We start from the raw sequence: 19,400 nt of genomic DNA, 5'->3' as shown, positions 1-19,400 counted from the left end.
CCCCCCCCCCCCCCCCCCCCCCAAAAAAAAAAGAATTTCAGACTTTAAGAGTTTTTGCCGTCATTGTAGGATAGAAATCTAGAAGTATACAAATACTTGTTTTCTGTCCTAATGGTGTATTTGTTTCTTCTTTAGGCTGGTAAACTGGAGCCTCATCTGGTTCTGGACCAGCTGAGGTGTAATGGAGTCCTAGAGGGGATTCGCATCTGCAGACAGGGCTTCCCCAACCGCATCGTCTTCCAGGAGTTCAGACAGAGGTGACAAACTCTTTGAGCTCTGTAACTTCTTTTTACACAGAGGAGAAGTTTATTAGGGCCCGAGCACTGAAGTGCAAGTGCACCAACGGTGTCCTAGCACGAAGTGCAAGGAACCTATTGTTTTTGTAAGGATTACTATTATTATTATTATCCGAACCGACTCTCTCATTTTTGAGGGCTTTAGCATGTGGGAAAATTCACAAAAACTTTCACACGTCAGACCTATGAAAAATGACAAATTTCTGTAGTGATTGGTCTCGGGCAATGACAGGGGGCTCCATAGCGCCCCCTAACGCGCCCCCTAACGTGCACCCTGACTTTAAAAAAGTAATATTTTATCATACTAACTTTTCATCCAGAACTCTACCAAGCTATTTTTTAGAAAAATAATCAAAAAAAAATAATTTTACGAAATGGCAAATTTTGTGCGAAATTTCTAATTTTACAAATACTTGTTTGAGGACTTTAGGATCCACGCTTATTGCTCTAATCATTGCAACCATATTTCCTATTTACCTTTATTAGCTCCACCCAACCGGAAGGCGGCCATTTTGAGTTTATGAATTGTCATGTGTTTTACATTCTTTTAAACTCCTCCTAGGCTGTGACTGCACTCTTCTTGAATCTTTGCAGGTAGTGTCAACTTCCTGTCTCCAAATAGTGTTAACAACCAGTTTTTTTGTCATTTTGATATTAGCGAGTTTTTAACTCGATTTGGTGATGACATCACATTGGGGTGAGTAAGTTGGGGAAGAGAGTTGGGGAAGTCTCCTGGTATGTTTCTATAGCAACGCAGCAATGCCAGCGCAGCAATACATACAATAATGACTTTTTTTTTTACTGTCAGTACATAGCACCAAGTGAAAGTCAACGTTTTCTTTTTATCTAGTGACAGTGATCATGTTGTAGTTCAGATTATTACTGGTAAACTTATCTAGATCTAGGAATAGGCATCATGCTCTCTCCTTTTTATTTGACAAAAACAAAGAATTTTAAGGAAGGAGCGGGTCAGGTAACGCGCAGACAGAAGCACACACACGGATAGCTGCAGCAAAATCAATCTTTGGCTTTGCAGTGTCTGACTGCAAATGCACTGCTTCAAAGATTGGCGTCTGCCAGTACCCCCGACCTGCGAGGAGGTGGGGGCCCGTCCAACGCTGCTTGCAGCTTTAATATTAATGTTCTTTTTTGTTCACAGATATGAGATCCTTACACCTAACGCTATCCCCAAGGGATTCATGGATGGGAAACAAGCCTGTGAAAGAATGGTAGTGCTCTTTTGTTGTTCTTAAAGTTCTGTTTTAAAACTGCTTCCCTTAAAAGATAAAACGCTGCATTCTGCTGAGCTACTGCATTTGGAACTGATTATAACTCATTTTCAACCAAAACGTTACAGGAATTAGGGTACCAGAGAAACTAACCTCAGAAACTAAACTAAACTGGCTAATAAAGGAAATGAAACTGTCATGTCTTCACAGTGATCTGCAGTGTTTAATGGTTCTATATCTACAGGGCCAGTTCTAGCCCTTTGCTTGGCGAGATTGAGTTTGTGCACATTAAAAATATATATTATCTGTGTTCTCTGAGATTTGGAGGAGTTGTGATATTTTGAGATTACAATAGACTATATCAAGAATAAAAACACAATATTTTTTGAAAATAATCCATGTGCACCATAGTCTTATGTGCGTTATGTGATTGCTCTGCTGATACAGTAGATCTCAGACCTCCTGACAAACACAGAGCCCCATTTGAGGGAAGCTGTTGTACGCTGCTCTAAATCGGCGGTGGAAACCCAAAACTACGGCAAAAATAGGGACACATCTGCCGCAGCATGCCCATAGCATGGCACATCCTTTATAAACTTATTTGCACTCTAGCTTGCTAAATTGCAGCAAAATGCAGGTTTAGCTCCTTAGTTCCTGTAAGGGTTCTTTCCCCCCTGGGAAAGTTCTTGCGTACACCCATACACAAATACTTTCTTGATTGCAATGGGAAAATTGTTTTCCACTACAAGTAAATTCTTAATAACAGTTTTTATGCTCTTTATAGATCCAAGCCCTGGAGTTGGACCCCAATCTGTTCCGTATTGGTCAAAGTAAGATCTTCTTCAGAACTGGTGTTCTGGCTCACCTGGAAGAGGAGAGGGATCTGAAGATCACTGACATCATTATCTACTTCCAGTCTGTTTGCCGTGGATACTTGGCACGCAAGTAAGTTTCAGATTTCTTTTAATTCACATTTCTCAAATATGAACATATGTCTGCGTTTGGATACCCAAGAAGCATTTAAGGTCTGTGATCCAATTGCTCAAACCCCCAGAGGTGGTCTGAGACACAAAGCATTCAGATGTTTGACAAGTGTTAATGCATCCGTCATGTCAAGTTGCATATGTATGCTAGAAGCTCCTCCCAGTAGTTGCCATTAAAAAAAAAAAAAGTACTGAAGTGCCTGTCGTGATGCACAATAAGGGAAAAGACTGTTGTACCTCTGGTGCATTTACAGCGCATCCGTACACCTATTGTAGCCCAACACTTTAAAACCCCTGCTATACTCAAACATTGATTTGCCACCTGTTATTGTACCAATTTCTTTCCTTAGGGCCTTTGCTAAGAAGCAGCAGCAGTTGAGTGCTCTAAAGGTCCTCCAGAGGAACTGTGCTGCCTATTTGAAGCTGCGACACTGGCAGTGGTGGAGGCTCTTCACCAAGGTGAGAACTTTGACAGCTACGTATTCCAACGCAGATGATACAGAGCTCTATATCTCTGCTTTACCTGACGATCTGAGAATCTTTGGAAATTATTGATTGGATGCCTGACAAATGTCTTCAGTTAAATAAGGACTAAACAGACAATAGAGAATATTAAAAATGAAAAAAAAATTGAATGTAAAAAAAAACATTATGTAATAATTGTTACAAGCCTAGTTACAATAAATTTGAGGTGAGGTGTTAAAATGTTTTTTTTCTGTAGACCGTAACATTATTTATTTATATAGTTTCTGTATGTGTCATTGGGCTGTTGATAGATGTTATATATTCTACAAGTCAGCCTGAAACAGTGGATTGTAAAGAGGCCACAATCGATTTTTGTTGAGTTTAAGTCAGTGCCATCAGACCTGTAGCAAAGAATCACTACTATTAGATAATGTAACGAGGATGTTTGCCTACCGTAATCAAGAATGGTAAATGGTAATACTAGCAAAAAAACGCTTTGTCCCTCCCCTCAGGCCCCTCCTCCCTACGCCAAAACAGTGACAGAAAGTTGAAACTAAAAACCAATGACATTGTAAAAATCTTGACAGCGTAAAAAAACGGTCACTGAAAAGACACAGAAATCAAGAAAAATTGTAAATTAAGATTGTCATAATGCAAACAAATGTCAAATTGAAATAATATGATATGATTGTGAGATTATTACTTTTTGATGTTTGTGTTTTTTATATCAGCTCAACATTTTTCAGTGCCAATTTTTCATGTTTCAATGTCAAATTTTATTTTCAATACAACAGATTTCTGTCACTGTTCTAGCTCCTTAACATAAGGGTTAAATGAATACTGCTGGGAAGTGCTGACCAAAATGTGATTATTGATGTCAATGAATTCATGTACTTAATAAAATTGTTGTCCCTACTGGTTTTTCTCTCACTTGTATGACCATGACAAAAGTTATTTATTTGCATTCTGTCTTAAAAAAGTGTTGATTAGTTCTCTCTATTTTTCTTTATCATCAAATCAATCAGTGTATGTTGCCAAAAAATTGATACAAACAAACAAACAACAACAAGGAGAAATCACATGAACAAGTTTAATTTATCTCTCTCTGTCAGGTGAAGCCTCTACTGCAGGTCACCAGACAGGAGGAAGAGCTGCAAGCCAAAGATGAGGAGCTGGTAAAGGTGAAGGAGAGACAGCTCAAGGTGGAGAATGAGCTTGTGGAGATGGAGAGGAAACACCAACAGGTAAACATGCTCTAATTAATGGAAAGTAAATATTTTTGACCTCCTACAAACTGATATAATTGTGGCCCCAATAAAGGCTTAGGGAACTTTCACTAATTTCAAAATATGTGAGAAGTGTATCATTGTAACATGCTTTACTTCTGTAGTAGTGTTTATATTTATTGAGCTCTATCAATTATTGATAACAATTGAAGAAAGCAATATTGCAGCGGAGAAGGCTGGATATATTGTGTGTGCGTGTATATATGTGTGTGTATGTATATATATATGCACTGTTTATATGTATATGCACTGTTTATATGTATATACTGTTCCCTTATTCCAGCTCGTGGAGGAGAAGAATATTCTAGCAGAACAACTCCACGCGGAGACAGAGCTCTTTGCCGAGGCCGAAGAGATGAGAGTTCGTCTACTTTCTAGGAAGCAAGAGTTGGAGGAGATCCTTCATGACCTGGAGTCTAGAGTTGAGGAGGAGGAGGAGAGGAACCAGAGCCTACAGAATGAGAAGAAGAAGATGCAGTCACACATCCAGGTTAATATCTTCACCTATTTAACTTGCACATTTAGAAACCTGTCTCCGTTTTTTGTTTTGATGTGCAACATCCACATTGTTAGTACATGCCTTTCAAGAAAATTACACACTATCATAATTGTCCTCATTTGATCATGTAAATGGTCTTTCTGTCATGTAGATAGAGGTTGAAGAGAGTCCACAGCCTTGTCTTAATAATTCTGATCAAATTACACTAATGAAGCCATTCAGTTTAAAGTGTTAAATTCTTAACTAATAACTTGTGTTTTGTATGTGTATGTTTTTATTTAGTTATTTTTTACTTTGATTATTGCTTATTTAGTCTTAAATATTTTGTTGTAGAGAAATACTTTTACAATTTAAAGCCAAGTGTTGAGGTCCTTTAAATAGTTTCACGTGTCAAACTTTCATCACTTTATAATAACTTCAGTGTTCCGCCTTCAGCATTAGATTGGTTATGAATCTTTATCTGTGTGTGTTTCCCTCTCCATAGGACCTGGAGGAGCAGCTTGATGAGGAGGAAGCTGCGAGACAGAAGCTGCAGCTAGATAAAGTGACAGCCGAAGCAAAGATCAAGAAAATGGAGGAGGATATTCTCCTGCTAGAGGACCAAAACTTCAAGTTCATTAAGGTGAGAGGATTAGATCGGCAAATGATCTGTCAAACAAGAACAGACAAGCAGAAAAGGAATAAAATAAAGGCGATAGATATTATTGCGTTATACAAAAAGTGTATGTTGACCTTTTCTCTGCCATATAGTAGTGTGTCTTAAAGCTTCCAGTCTAACCCACACTTGTAAATTGTAATTTCCCCTTGTGGGATTATTAAAGTATACATTATACTTGGATTTCACCCAACAGGAGAAAAAGCTGCTAGAAGACAGGATCGGCGAGATGACCTCCCAGCTGACAGAAGAGGAGGAGAAAGCAAAGAACATCGGCAAGGTCAAGAACAAGCAGGAGATGATGATGGTTGACCTAGAGGGTAAGGGACTCTGACTCCCAGCAAGCTTGTGTTATTGGCTCCATTCAGGGTCCAAGAATAGGGAACATTTACTAGAACAGACAGAAATAGATGGATGGCAAACGTCCCCTCAGTTGAAAAAATAATTTAGGTTTGGTAAGTGTCGGCCTATGAGAAGGTACAGTAGCCTAAGCGTAGGATAGTACAGTATGAACATGAAATCTGTACGACTAAGCTGAAAAGTACTAATGAATTTTGAATTATTAAAAAAAAATAATCTTACATCTGTAAATGTTTGTAATGCATTTTATAAATTGCAGACATATTTTGTGTGTTTTTCTGAAAACGTTAACAAGCAATTAGATTTTAATAGTGCAGGGTTGCTACAGACCCGAGGAATGTTTAAATGTTTGAAAAAAAACATCCGTGCATTTAAGCAAAGCAGCTAAGGGAGTTATGTCAGGCTGTTAGTAATTAGCTGTTTGCGGTTTCTCACTTTTTGTGACCTTGTTAAGCCTCATATGAACCCTCTGTAACTCATGAGTCTGCCCATTTTCCTCTTTGAGATTGAAGCCAAAGTTTTATTTATTTTATATTAGTTCAGCATTTTTTGTTTACAAGTCTTTTTTCTGAGACATGTGATTGTGCCTCCCTTTAGAGCGTTTAAAGAAGGAGGAGAAAACGCGTCAGGAGCTGGAGAAGGCCAAACGCAAACTGGATGCTGAGACAACAGACCTGCAGGACCAGATTGTTGAGCTTCAGGCCCAGATAGAGGAGCTGAAGTTCCAGTTGACCAAGAAGGAGGAGGAGCTGCAGGCTGCTCTGGCCAGGTTAGTGGTAGACACCTGCAACATATTAAACACTGATCGACTAAATCCAAACATGAGCCTTTTAGCAGATAAAATTGCCATTGACAAGATACAAACAAAATGATAGCCAACTGATTTCTGCTAATTGGGATCCTAATAAAAGCCTAAATTTGAAAACAGTTTGTTACAATTACTGAAAAAGGAAGCGAATATACAAAAGAGAGAAAATTAGAATTGAATAATAAAAGTATTAGAGCATATGACCCCAGTGCAATAAAACTTAAGCAAAACTGATTCCTTAGAGGGGGCTAATGAATTCCAGTTTAATGTACTTACTAAAACTTGAATAAATTAGTCTTCTTGACAATAATGAAGCTAATGCTATTATATCTTTTATTGTATTATTCATCGACTGGAAGTCCAAAGATAGCTATCATGTGGTAATTCACAATGATAAAGATATTGTCTTGGGTGAAGAAAGCACATAAATTATTTAGTATGAAATCAAAAGCCTGTATTTTTGCAGCCACTACCAGGAAGACTCCTCTGAACTCCCACCACTCTGAACCTAAACTGGTGTGATAAAAATATCACTAGTCATGCTGTCTTCAATCTGTTTTATGCACAATTGGAAGTAATGCATTAGAAAATGTTGAAGGAAACGGCCAATTTTGAGGGAAAAAACGTCCTCAAATTCGCTAAAAAGTTTTTACGCTCACTTGAGGTCACTTTTTCAAAAAAGAGTTTATGCGCAAAATGGGAGATAGAAACAGCTCTGCTTAATACGTTATGGCGTAGCTAACATGTAACTTACATGACTATGTTCGCGGTATCCATCAGATGGGGGAAGGATCGGGATATGGGTCCCATCCAGTGCCCCGTAACCTTGGCACGAGGTGTGTAGTGGAGTTACCTGTTCCTCAGCCACGTCGGGAATATTGACAAGTTGGTTCAACTCGTATAGTCCTGCACACCGCGTATACACAACAACGGTTGTCTTGCTGACACCAAATGTCTCTGCCACAACCCTGTATTATTCCCAGCTGGCCAACATTTACAATGCTACCTCTCTCCATTTGGCCAAAGAACTTAGCTTCTAAACTCTTTGATTTAGCAAGCCGGTTTGCAATCTACAACCATGCTTAATTTACAATTTGTGACAAAACTACACTTTGTGTAGTCTAGTTTATTCACTCTAAACCAGTTGATGGAAATGCTATTAATTTGCATTTTCTTTTTTGCATTATTTTAAGGTTTGCTTAAAATTCGCATGACAATTAGATGGAATCATGACTACTGTTAGTGGTAGTGTTCATTTTCATTATGTAACATACAACCTCACACACATCCTCTCACTAGTGCAGTAGATCCTATTTCCATGACAACTGCGCTCCAAGTCAATAGGAAGACCTTAAATAGACGCTACAACACACAAACACTGAGTCAACTCTAAACTTCAAGCAGCTAAAATCCTCTTCAGCTGCTGCAGTTGGTGTTTCAGCACACATACACATTTTGTATCAATCTCTTCTTTCTATCTCTTCACTTACTTCAGTCCCTGAATATTTTCCTCTCCAGCTCCCAGCTGCACTTATTCTGTTTCTGATTGGGTTTTAGCAACCCTGGCTGAGCCCTTTCATCTTGGAGGCAGCCGTGTCTGATTACAGGCAAATTGATGTTGATTGATTCTCTCTGTCCTGGGCTTTGCAGTATTTTTTCTCTCCAAATGAAGCAATAAAGAGCTGAGCTAAATCAAGATGTCATTTCCCAGTGGAGGAGAAACCATTAACAAACCACCACTATACAAACCACTCTATTCCCACAACAAAATATTTTCTTAATATAGCTCACTCCTCTGTTAATCTGGATTTTCCACTAAAATATTCTGGGCGACACGTTAATAATTTATTAATAATAATTTCATTATTTTCCTACTTAGCTGTCACAAGACTGCGTGCGGATAAGGTAAACAGCTGTGGAGGTCGTTGCTCTGAAGGTGAGCTCAGATCATTTTAATGAGTCTTCTCAGCAGCTTCCTCGTTACAGCAGACCAATAGTCCACACTACAGGGGCTAATTGGTTAATGTCTGTCTGACTAATTTCACACACAGATATCATCAGTTTAGTCACAGCTCCAGATAATTACGCTTTCATTAAACTTGATGTGCCCCATTTTAAATGCAGCAGCTATTCTGAGAACAATTGTATTATTATTATTTAATCTTTAATTATGCTGTGGCATTGTGTTAATGATCAACATTACATTCAGTGGGTTTAATCATTGGGTTTCTTCATAATTGAAGAATGTGATGGGACTGTTGCGGCTAGCATGAATTTGACTTTGGCCCTTACTTCCAGCGCTAAATATTTCAAGAGTCTCATTAACATGTTCATCTTCTCACAGTATGTGGAAATCTTCAGCCGTGATCAGTTCACCACACTGCCACCCTGTCTGCACTGGTGACCTCATTTCAGTTTTAAATATGACATCACTGACTTGCCTTTTCTTTATTATACATATCATTGGAGAAAAACGTTAATACATTTTGTCACTGCATTCTTGCACTTGTGCTGTCATTTGTCAGGACCAAAATATTCCCCATAGAATTCTGTGGTAAAACTAAAATATTGAAATGGCAAAGTAAGAAGGAAAAAAAAGCAAAGCTTTCTGAATAGAAATTATTTTTGCTCATTGCTAGAAATTTTCAATTGAAACTTAAAACATGGAGAAAAAAGTAAAAAGGCAGTTAAAATGTGGAAGAACATGGGGAATGAAAAAGTGCTGACAGCAGATGAAAAGTTGTAGTGTCCATTTAAGGGTGAACGCTGAATGAGGTTGAAGTGAATGTGCTGAAAGGAGTTGAAGATTCAGTGAATGTTAAAGCACTAAAAAGTTAAAATGTATAAAAGAAGATGTTATTAATTGATCCAGAAGGGCCAGTTGTCAGCTGTAGTGGAAACACTCTAAGCAGTGTATTAACAGTGGACGTTGTGGAACTTTAAGGGGCTGTAGAAGTTTTTTTGTTTGTTTAAAAGTGAAGATTCAAGGACTGAGGACCAAAATATTCTTGTTATATTTTAGGGTAAAACTAAAATACTAAAATTAAAAAACTAAGATTTTGATTTGGTGTAGAAGAATTTGTCTAAATTATTATTAAGAAATTATTAATTCTGATCCTCAGCTGAAGGTCTAACCTAAGCAGATGTTTTCAAAATGAGGAAGACTTATTTGTAGGATAAGGATCTACTCTGAAGAACTAACTTATGTTCTTTTGTGTCGCCAACCAGGAGTGATGAGGAGACGCTCCAGAAGAACAACGCCTTGAAGCAGGTTCGGGAGCTACAGGCCCACCTTGCTGAGCTTCAGGAGGACCTGGAGTCGGAGAAGATGTGTCGAAGTAAAGCTGAAAAACTTAAAAGGGACCTGAGTGAGGAGCTCGAGGCCCTAAAGACGGAGCTGGAGGACACGTTGGATACCACTGCTGCCCAGCAAGAGCTCCGGTGCTTATTTAAAGCTGGTTTATCAATGATGATAAAATATACTATAGAACTCCACCGATTTTACAAAGCCTGTTTGCAGGTTTTGGGGAGTAGAGCTGCATATGTGACAAAAAGTATAAAACCTCCTTGTGGCCCCAGAGGGAGCTAATCTAAATCTGATCAAATTAGTCAGCGTCAGTTGGGCCTGACAACACACAAAACACATCTGAATTTCCAACCGAAATATTAAGCGTTGTGTTTTAGGTGCTAGCTTTTGACAAATAAGAAGAAAAGCCAAAATCTCTGGTTCTGCCCATTGTGAGTGCAAGAATGTTTTGTCAGTGCAAAATTAAATCGGTGGAGCACTCTTAAGTCATGATGGTATTCATACTGGTGTTGTTAAAGAACTGCAGGGTTTGAGAAAAGCCAAATTTGTGTTAATATATTCATTTACACATTATCATTCAAGACACTCAGCTGTGTTTAATAGTTTCCACTAAAATGCTGCAAACGTGCAGAATGTATGTCAGTTCCAACCTCACTTTTGTATAGTTTTTTTCCCCCCTCTTTTACATCAGTTACTTCTTACAATATAACATGATGATTTGTTAGTGGGCATTAATTGTGATTTTATTAAGCTGACCCTGCATGTGACGATTTTTTTGTATTGTATCTTAAAATGTCCACTCCTCTTAACCCTCTCCGTTGTGTCCGAAACTCCAGGTCCAAGCGAGAGCAAGAGGTGGCAGAGCTAAAGAAGGCCTTAGATGAGGAAAGCAAAAACCATGAGGCCCAGATCCAGGAAATGAGACAGAGGCAAGCCACAGCACTGGAAGAACTGTTGGAACAGCTGGAACAGGCTAAGAGGGTGAGTGGGTCGTACCTAGTTACACTCTCAGGGCTTGTACACATCAGTCTAAATCAGTTGTATGATATGCAGAAAGAAAATTAAATAACATTTGCATTTAACAGACAGGATCACTAAATCAACTGGCAATTTAGATAATGAACATGAAACCATAAAACATCGTTATTATTTCTCTGTGCAGTTCAAGACCAACTTGGAGAAGAATAAGCAGAGTCTGGAGAATGACAACAAAGAGTTGTCCTGCGACGTTAAGAGTCTGCAGCAGGCAAAGACAGAGTCTGAACATAAGAGGAAAAAACTGGAGGCGCAGCTGCAGGAGTTTATGGCCAGGGCCACTGAGGCTGAGAGGGCCAAGGGAGAGCTGGCTGAGCGCTCACACAAACTCCAGGTGAACACAAAGCAGCAAATATATTTGGAGCGGTTTTGCTATGAAAAGAAGGGATATAGCCCTTGGGTACTCTAGAAACCCAACGTATATTTTAAGAGGGAATATTCATAAAAGGCTTTGGATTTGTTTGTGCTTTCCTCATAATGTCATCTTTGTTAGACGGAGCTGGACAATGCGTGCGCTATGCTCGAGGGGGCAGAGAAGAAGGGCCTCAAACTGGCCAAGGAAGTCGACAAACTGAACAGCAAACTGCAAGACTCAGAGGTATGAAAGACGGCATCAACATGAGCCAAATATAAAGCTACAGGAAACTTAATCTAGAATCAATATTAAAGTAGAATAATGTAAACAATGTCTTACAAAACAAATCGACACAGTCCACAGCTACAGTGACTTTCAATGTGTGTGTGTGTGTGTGTGTGTGTGTGTGAGTGTGAGTGTGAGACAATGCTTCTCACCTGCATTATGTATTTAAAAAATGTTTTCTTGTTCTGTGATCACACCTCACTAATCAGCCCATAATAGTCATAAAAGTCCTACAGTATGTCTTTTTTTTTTTTTGTCTGATCCCCATTTCTGGTGTGTAGGAGCTGCGACAGGAGGAGACACGTCAGAAGCTGAACCTAAGCACCCAAATTCGCCAGCTGGAGGTGGATAGGAACACCTTGCTGGAGCAGCAGGAGGAGGAGGAGGAGGCACGACGCAACCTGGAGAAACAGCTGCAGATGGTGCAATCACAGGTATAGTCATTCATGTTAACAAACACATATACTTAGATATTTGTACACACACACATATCGGAAGGTGTCACATACATATGAGGCAGGCACACCTTTCAAGTAATTTTTCACTAATTTTTCAGTAATACTCGACAGAGTGCCATGAGTAGGGCCAGGCCAAAGTTTCCAGCTGTTAACCAGCTGTGAACACCTGCCATTGATGTGCAGTGCAGAATGCGGACAGCTGTAAACAACAAATTAAAGACCACATAAAGTGAAGATCTGTTTGACTGGAGGATAAGGATTTAGTTGGGAACTGAAATGTTACAGATAATTGTCTGTTAAGCTGAAAGATGTTATATCAGTAGCTGATATTGCCTTTAGCATAAATCACACAGCTCATTATTTCTGATCTTTGCAGCTGTGTTACCACCAACTTTGCACATAGCGCTGCTGCTCATTTCGCCAGCACACACCGCTGTGACACTAAAGGCCAAAATGACCACAGGAAGCAAAATGATCACTTGTTGAAATGTTGTAGTATCTTTATATATTCACGGATTTAAAAATAAATGGCCTTCCTGTAGATGTGTGAGACAAAGAAGAAGCTAGAGGACGACACGGGATCAATGGAGGCCCTGGAGGAGGTGAAGCGAAAACTCCAGAAGGACGTGGAGCTGACCAGCCAGTGTCTGGAGGAGAAGACCATGGCCATGGACAAGATGGAGAAGACCAAGAACCGACTGCAGCAGGAGCTGGATGACCTAATGGTGGACCTGGACCACCAGCGACAGACAGTCTCAAACCTTGAAAAAAAACAAAAGAAGTTCGACCAGGTACACTAAACAAAATGTTTTAGAAATGATAGATTGAGGTCAGATGTGTTGATAGACATGTCGGTGTATTGAAGACCATTGTTTGTTTGTCTACACCAGCTGCTCGCTGAAGAGAAGACCATCTCAGCTCAATATGCTGAGGAGCGTGACCGCGCGGAGGCCGAGGCCAGAGAGAAGGACACCAAGGCTCTGTCTATGGCCAGAGCTCTGGAGGAGGCCTTGGAGGCCAAAGAGGAACTGGAGAGGTTTAACAAGCAGCTCCGTGCTGAAATGGAAGACCTGATGAGCTCCAAGGATGATGTGGGAAAGAATGTGAGTGACCTTTGACCTCTTAAATGACACTGCTAAATAAAATCTTAATAAGTTTAAAAAAAAATGACTTTTTTATAACATATTACACCAGGTACTTTGCAGCAGATAGACGTGTCCAGTATAAGGCTATAACCGCACTACTGTGTGATATATATATTTTGTTTTGAAACGCATAACTTTTGCTACGTTTACTCCTCGCATCCACACCACTAGAACTAGCTCTGGCTTTGCCGTACCATACAGATGATGCTCATTAGATGTGATTTATTTTAACTTTTTTAGTATCCGTCTAATCAGCCAGGATAGTTTTCATCCTATCCTACGACTTAAAATCCATATCCACACAGGGTTTTCGGAGGACCTTTGTTCTGGCTCCGTACAGCCTGTTTTGCTGACGTCATGGTTTCTCCCAATGCTGCGTACAGGTCCATGAACTGGAGAAGTCCAAGCGAACACTAGAGCAACAGGTGGAGGAGATGAGAACTCAGCTGGAGGAGCTGGAGGATGAGCTGCAGGCCACGGAGGACGCCAAGCTGCGTCTGGAGGTCAACATGCAGGCCATGAAGGCCCAGTTTGACCGAGACCTGCAGGCCAGAGATGAGCAGGGAGAGGAGAAGAAGAGATTGCTTGTCAAACAGGTACATATGTTTTTATCGTTGTTATTATTCTTAAATTACGAAACTTTGATCTGAAAACTTCTGCTCATGCAATATACACTTTTTTCACAGGTTTGTTTTCATTGTAGAATGACAACATTTGAATTGAGTGCTGAAACATTTGGTTAACCTGACATGCTGTGTGTTGTTTTACTCCACCAGGTGCGTGAGATGGAGGCAGAGTTGGAGGACGAGAGGAAGCAGAGAACTCTGGCGGTTGCCTCTAAGAAGAAGTTGGAGATGGACCTGAACGAGCTGGAGGGACAGATCGAAGCCGCCAACAAAGGCAGGGACGAGGCTGTTAAACAACTCCGAAAACTACAGGTACACACTCAGCGCACACAAACACACACGAGCAGTGCATAGCCTAAATTAATAAAATAGTTTTTTTAATCAATATTTGTGTTCTAACGGAACTCATACCGCTGATTAGCGGATCGAAGGGAGTGAGAGGGTGGAGGAAACGGGGATTGCTAGAAGCTCCATGGTTAGCTCAGTTACCGGGGCGACCTGACATCCGCTGGAGAGCCATGCTCATCAGTGGTAAAGTCAACGTCCTAACCGAGACGCAGGCAGGTAACCTCTGTATGTTTAGCCATGTAATAAGCCATGTAATAAGCCGTGTAATAAGCGGGATAACGTAGAGAGAGCTGGTCCATATTGCTAATTAAACCCCTTCAGGCTGTTTCAAGACCTGCACCATCCAATCGGGGTTCTAATTCGCGATAATGACCAGCTCGACCTACATTATCCGTTACATAAATGGACAGAGTATCGGAACAGTTTTCTAGGAATCTAATAACGTCATTGGTTAGAGACTTTGTGCCTCCATGCTCAATGCGCAATATTGATGGTGCAGCATGGAAATTTTACTTACTTCTATTTGGGGGACAATCATACTCTTCAAGTATGGCTACAGCTGGCATGATGCTTTGGGGGACATAAACGGGAAGTATATTGTTGCCATGTAGTCAGTGAGTTAGCTGTGGCTACGCTTTTGAGCCCCATGTTTAGCCTATACTTGTTCACATTTTGGCAAATTGGCACCATGAAAAGTATACCAAATTAACTATTGGCATTGTTTTTACATTTGCGATGTACCTGTGGATGTACATACAATTATCCCTGGATTACTTTCATACTGAAGAGAACCTAAAAATGTGGCAACTCTCAGGCAAGTTCCATTAAAAGAACCGTCTCCATGATTTCTAAGCTGATTAATGGACATGGACACATTGAGATAATATCATGTGAAAGTGTCAGCAACTCTGAATCTAAAAATATGTGTAATATATCTGTGTGCTTAGATTTAAGTTGTGACTCAAATGTGCAAAGGGTTTTAAAACTTAATAAGCTCCATTGTTGCAACAGTTGAGCGTGTTGATAAGCCAGCCAAATGGGCCAACCTAACTAACGTTATTATTTATGCTGTGTCAGCCTTTGACTTGGTCCACTTTGTCTCTGTTTCGTAGGCTCAGATGAAGGACTATCAGAGGGAGCTGGAGGAGGCCAGAGCCTCCAGGGATGAGATCTTCACCCAGTCCAAGGAGAATGAGAAGAAACTCAAGGGCCTAGAAGCTGAAATCCTACAGCTACAGGAGGTCAAATTCCAGATTTTATATTGAATTTAAAATTGCACTTAATTAGAGATTGGCTTATTGTCTGATATTTATATATTTATGTCAAGCAAAGTGACTGATGGAAAGATTGAATATGAACTTTGAACCTACTCAAACCAGATGGTCTCCATACTGATCCTAACTGGTTGTTTGTGTAGGACCACGCGGCGTCCGAGAGGGCCCGTCGACATGCTGAACAGGAGAGGGATGAGCTGGCTGATGAGATCTCCAACAGTGCTTCTGGAAAGTCAGTGTCATCTTTTTTATACAATTGTTTTGGGCATTTTAGGCCTTTATTTATATAGGACAGATGGGGGGGGGGGGAGGGGCGCAGGGCAGAGTGGAACCTGCAATGAGAACTAAACCTTTATAAATGGGCGCCTGCTCTACCAGGTGAGCCACCCAGGTGCTCTTTATAGGTATATTTAAAAAATATTTGCCCACCTTAATATTTGCCCAAGTAATTTTTCCACACTTGGTCATCTTTTGTAAATGTGGATAGGGTTAGTGAAAACTGGTGAAGACATCACTCTGGACCTTGATCAGAATTGTTTTGGGTCGTGGCCATTTAAATTAGGAATTCCGTAGATTGGTAAAGTGTGTGTGTGTGTGTGTGTGTGTGTAAGGTCGTCGCTGCTGGAAGAGAAGAGAAGGCTAGAGGCTCGTATCGCCCAGCTGGAAGAGGAGCTTGAGGAAGAGCAGGGCAACATGGAGCTGCTCAATGACCGTTTCAGAAAGACCAACATCCAGGTAAACTGACTGCTGATGAGATAAAAGTATTGTCATGAACTTATTTCCCAAATGGTAGATTGCTTCCATGAATGTTACGCAAGACAGTGAACCCACTCAAAGACTCTCGCCGTCATCTCGATTCCTCAGGTGGACAACTTGAACACGGAGTTGGCCGTCGAACGCAGCGCTGCACAGAAGAGTGAGAACGCTCGGCAACAGATGGAGCGGCAGAACAAGGTCTTGTGTATATTTGCATTCATGTGCTCATATGCATACAGGTTTTGGCTTTGTTTACATGTCAAACGTCGGCCTTTAAAAAAAACAACTACTTGAAAGTGACTTCCTTTCACATTACTGTACGCGCCAGTTTCAACTCTACAGTAAGTTAATACATACAGTAAACATTTTATAAAATGCTTATGATCCGACAGTTACATATTTGTATGCAGGATTTGAAAGCCAAGCTGGCAGAGCTGGAGGGGACTGTCAAGTCAAAGTTTAAGGCGTCCATCGCCGCCCAGGAGGCGAAGATCCTGCAGCTGGAGGATCAGCTGGAGCAGGAAGCAAAGTAAGTGACTAAATAAATCATCATGACAGACGTTTACTCAGTTTAGCTTATTTTGAACACGAGAAAATTAAAATTAAATAATAGATAAATAGGAACGCACAATTTTTGTAAATAATTTAAATAAGGAATTTCCGTGTTCAAAAAGGAATAGTAAACTTTTCTGGGCCTACCCACTTTTTCTACTTTTAAACTTTAGTTAAATACAGAACAATTTGAGGCTTCCTATACATACACACACACACACACACACACATATATAAATATTTTCCTTTTCCATCTAACTTTTAACTTCTCCTTCTGTCTACATCGAATAATAGGATGGTGCTAGTGAGAGTCCTATGTGAAAGATGTCTGCCTTTGTTACATAAAGTTAAACTAATCAATACATGCAGATAGTTCTGACCGTTTCTGTTTTAAACTTGCAGAGAGAGAGCAGCCGCCAACAAGATAGTCCGTCGGACGGAGAAGAAGCTGAAGGAGGTGATGATGCAGGTGGAGGATGAGCGTCGTCATGCTGACCAGTACAAGGAGCAGGTACTCACGAGAAGCAAAGTGACACTCACTCAGGATGTTGTCCTGCCGGGCACCCTCGCCCTCTCACTGTCTCCGTCTGTGTCCCCATGTGTGTCAGATGGAGAAAGCCAACTCTCGCATGAAGCAGCTAAAGCGTCAGCTGGAGGAGGCGGAGGAGGAGGCCACCAGGGCCAACGCCACCCGCAGGAAGCTGCAGAGGGAGCTGGACGACGCCACCGAGGCCAGCGAGGGTCTCACGCGGGAGGTCAGCTCCCTCAAGAACCGCATCAGGTACGTGTCAGGGATGCCCCGTGTACCTCCACCAAAACACTTAAATATAATTAAAAAAATAAACTGTAGCAAGCGCGACAATGAAAGGTAATATTTAAAGGAAAATGAATATATTGTGTTAATATTTGATCTCTTCATGATGCAATTATACAGTATTGTTTATTAGCTGTAAGGTGTTAAGTCATTTTAGTGACACTGGTATCCAGTAACACAATTCTTACATATTTTTCTAATGTAATTTTTGAGCTTAATGGCAAGGCTAATCTAATTAAAAGGAATAGTTTGACATAATTGGGAAACATGTCCATTTGTTTTCTTGACAGAAGTTAGGTGAGAAGATCGACTCGTGTCTGTATGCTAAATATGGTGCCAGAGCCACGAGGTGGTTAGCTTAGCATAAACACTGGAACAGCTAGCGGGACTTCGCCCTAAGTAAAAACGTGTGTACCAACATCTTTAATGTTCACTATTTAAGAGGCATCCAGTTTGTTTAATCTGTGCATAAACAGAAATGTAACGTTTTGGTTTCACAGAGAGTTACGAACTATTTCCCTGCGTCTGGCTGCTGATCGCCAGAAAATAGTTCCAAGCAAGATTTTACCAGAATGCAAATTAGTGAGCTCTGGAGGTGCTGGTAGGGATTTCAGGCCCCAGTCAGGCCGGGGCGACCTCTAGCTCTCTCAGTAAGAACGTGCGCCCCATGTAGGCCGAGTCCTCGACAGCGGCCCTTGGTTCGAGTCCGGCCTGAGGCCCTTTGCTGCCTCATCTCTCTCCCACCTTTCAGTCAGGCTAGCAGTTCCCCCCTGCTTCCAGTCTTTATGTCAGTCTGAGCTAAAGCTGATCTTCTCATCACACTCAGCAAATTTCTCAAAATATGAAACTTAAAGCAGCAGCAGATTTAAGTTGTTTTGATTTGTTCCAACCAGGCGTGGTGGTCCCGTCAGCAGCTTCTCCTCCAGCCGTTCAGGCCGCCGCAACCTGAATCTGGACGGTACCTCCGGCGACATGTCAGACGACGACGCCGACAGCCGTGCCGGCGACTTCAATGAGACTCAAACTGCCAACGCCGAGTAAACACAGAGCCCCTCTCATTCCTCATTCTTCCCCTCGTCACTACCCACCTGTGACCTACGCCTAGTTGTTCCCTTAAAAAAAAAAAAAAAGTAAAGATTTTAGGCGTCACCATTATCTATATTCATTTCAAACCACTGAATGAACAGAAGATTGGAGCGATGAGCGTTTTTGGTAACACTGGGCGGTCGCGCCTCACAGCCCTTTTTTTATTGGTTAACACTGCAGGGAAAAATGCAGCGCCCTCCCTGAAGTCAAGCCTCCAGTCCTGGAGAAGCCACAGGGGCAAAACGGACAATTCTGCCTTACTCTGTTCTCCGGCAAGCTGCTAGTCCTGGCTCGTCTCTCGGCCACGTTTCATCTCATCGTCCTGCCGTAACACTCTCCCTCCTCCCATCAGGCGTAAAGTTATCTGCTCAGCTTATTGGGAAAGTATGCATAGGTGCAAAGTGCATTTTGTACATATGAGACTGTAGGTGGTGGCTGTGAAGTGTATACACATCAAGCAACGTATGTGAACGCACCCCATACTGGAAATACAGGACTACAAGGAAACGCTTTTCAGTCGTGTGTTGTTATAAGTGTTTACTAGTGCTCACTAGTTGTGTAAAAACCATCTCATACCCAGCACACCCCCTTCTCTCAAAACCAGGGTCACTGTGGCCTTAGGACCACCACACCGGCTGCTTTTGTTGCATGAGTCTCCTTCTGATGTACAAACTGTTTGTAAGCTTCTACACTACAGGAACAACTAAACATCTCAGGACATGCAATAGAAAACAGACTGGATTGAAAGTGCATTACTGTGGGGGGGGGGGGGGGGGGG

General features: G+C 41.1%; 1 protein-coding gene across 3 annotated transcripts in view; it reads left to right on the top strand.

The window, feature by feature from the left end:
* The window catches only part of LOC117937103 (myosin-10-like), a 56,863-nt gene that overhangs the window by 35,623 nt on the left and 1,840 nt on the right, over positions 1-19,400 (top strand). For 2 of the 3 annotated variants that reach the window (XM_034860823.1, XM_034860814.1), the window contains 26 exons: positions 136-257; positions 1,456-1,525; positions 2,310-2,470; positions 2,859-2,967; positions 4,086-4,217; positions 4,543-4,749; positions 5,243-5,380; positions 5,610-5,733; positions 6,371-6,542; positions 9,810-10,022; positions 10,725-10,869; positions 11,051-11,257; positions 11,417-11,521; positions 11,845-11,997; positions 12,564-12,812; positions 12,912-13,124; positions 13,550-13,762; positions 13,943-14,104; positions 15,253-15,381; positions 15,558-15,646; positions 16,026-16,149; positions 16,279-16,368; positions 16,581-16,699; positions 17,125-17,233; positions 17,331-17,503; positions 18,430-18,577. In XM_034860823.1, coding sequence (XP_034716714.1) covers positions 136-257; positions 1,456-1,525; positions 2,310-2,470; positions 2,859-2,967; positions 4,086-4,217; positions 4,543-4,749; positions 5,243-5,380; positions 5,610-5,733; positions 6,371-6,542; positions 9,810-10,022; positions 10,725-10,869; positions 11,051-11,257; positions 11,417-11,521; positions 11,845-11,997; positions 12,564-12,812; positions 12,912-13,124; positions 13,550-13,762; positions 13,943-14,104; positions 15,253-15,381; positions 15,558-15,646; positions 16,026-16,149; positions 16,279-16,368; positions 16,581-16,699; positions 17,125-17,233; positions 17,331-17,503; positions 18,430-18,577 — 3,876 coding nt within the window. Of the gene's footprint in view, positions 1-135; positions 258-1,455; positions 1,526-2,309; positions 2,471-2,858; positions 2,968-4,085; positions 4,218-4,542; positions 4,750-5,242; positions 5,381-5,609; positions 5,734-6,370; positions 6,543-9,809; positions 10,023-10,724; positions 10,870-11,050; positions 11,258-11,416; positions 11,522-11,844; positions 11,998-12,563; positions 12,813-12,911; positions 13,125-13,549; positions 13,763-13,942; positions 14,105-15,252; positions 15,382-15,557; positions 15,647-16,025; positions 16,150-16,278; positions 16,369-16,580; positions 16,700-17,124; positions 17,234-17,330; positions 17,504-18,429 lie in introns of all 3 variants that reach the window. The other variant, XM_034860806.1, reaches the window with a different exon arrangement.

This window comes from Etheostoma cragini, chromosome 2 (assembly GCF_013103735.1).
Source record: "Etheostoma cragini isolate CJK2018 chromosome 2, CSU_Ecrag_1.0, whole genome shotgun sequence".
Classification (NCBI taxonomy): domain Eukaryota; kingdom Metazoa; phylum Chordata; class Actinopteri; order Perciformes; family Percidae; genus Etheostoma; species Etheostoma cragini.
The sequence above is the reverse complement of the archived record's forward strand: the minus strand, read 5'-3'. Positions and strand labels throughout refer to the sequence as shown.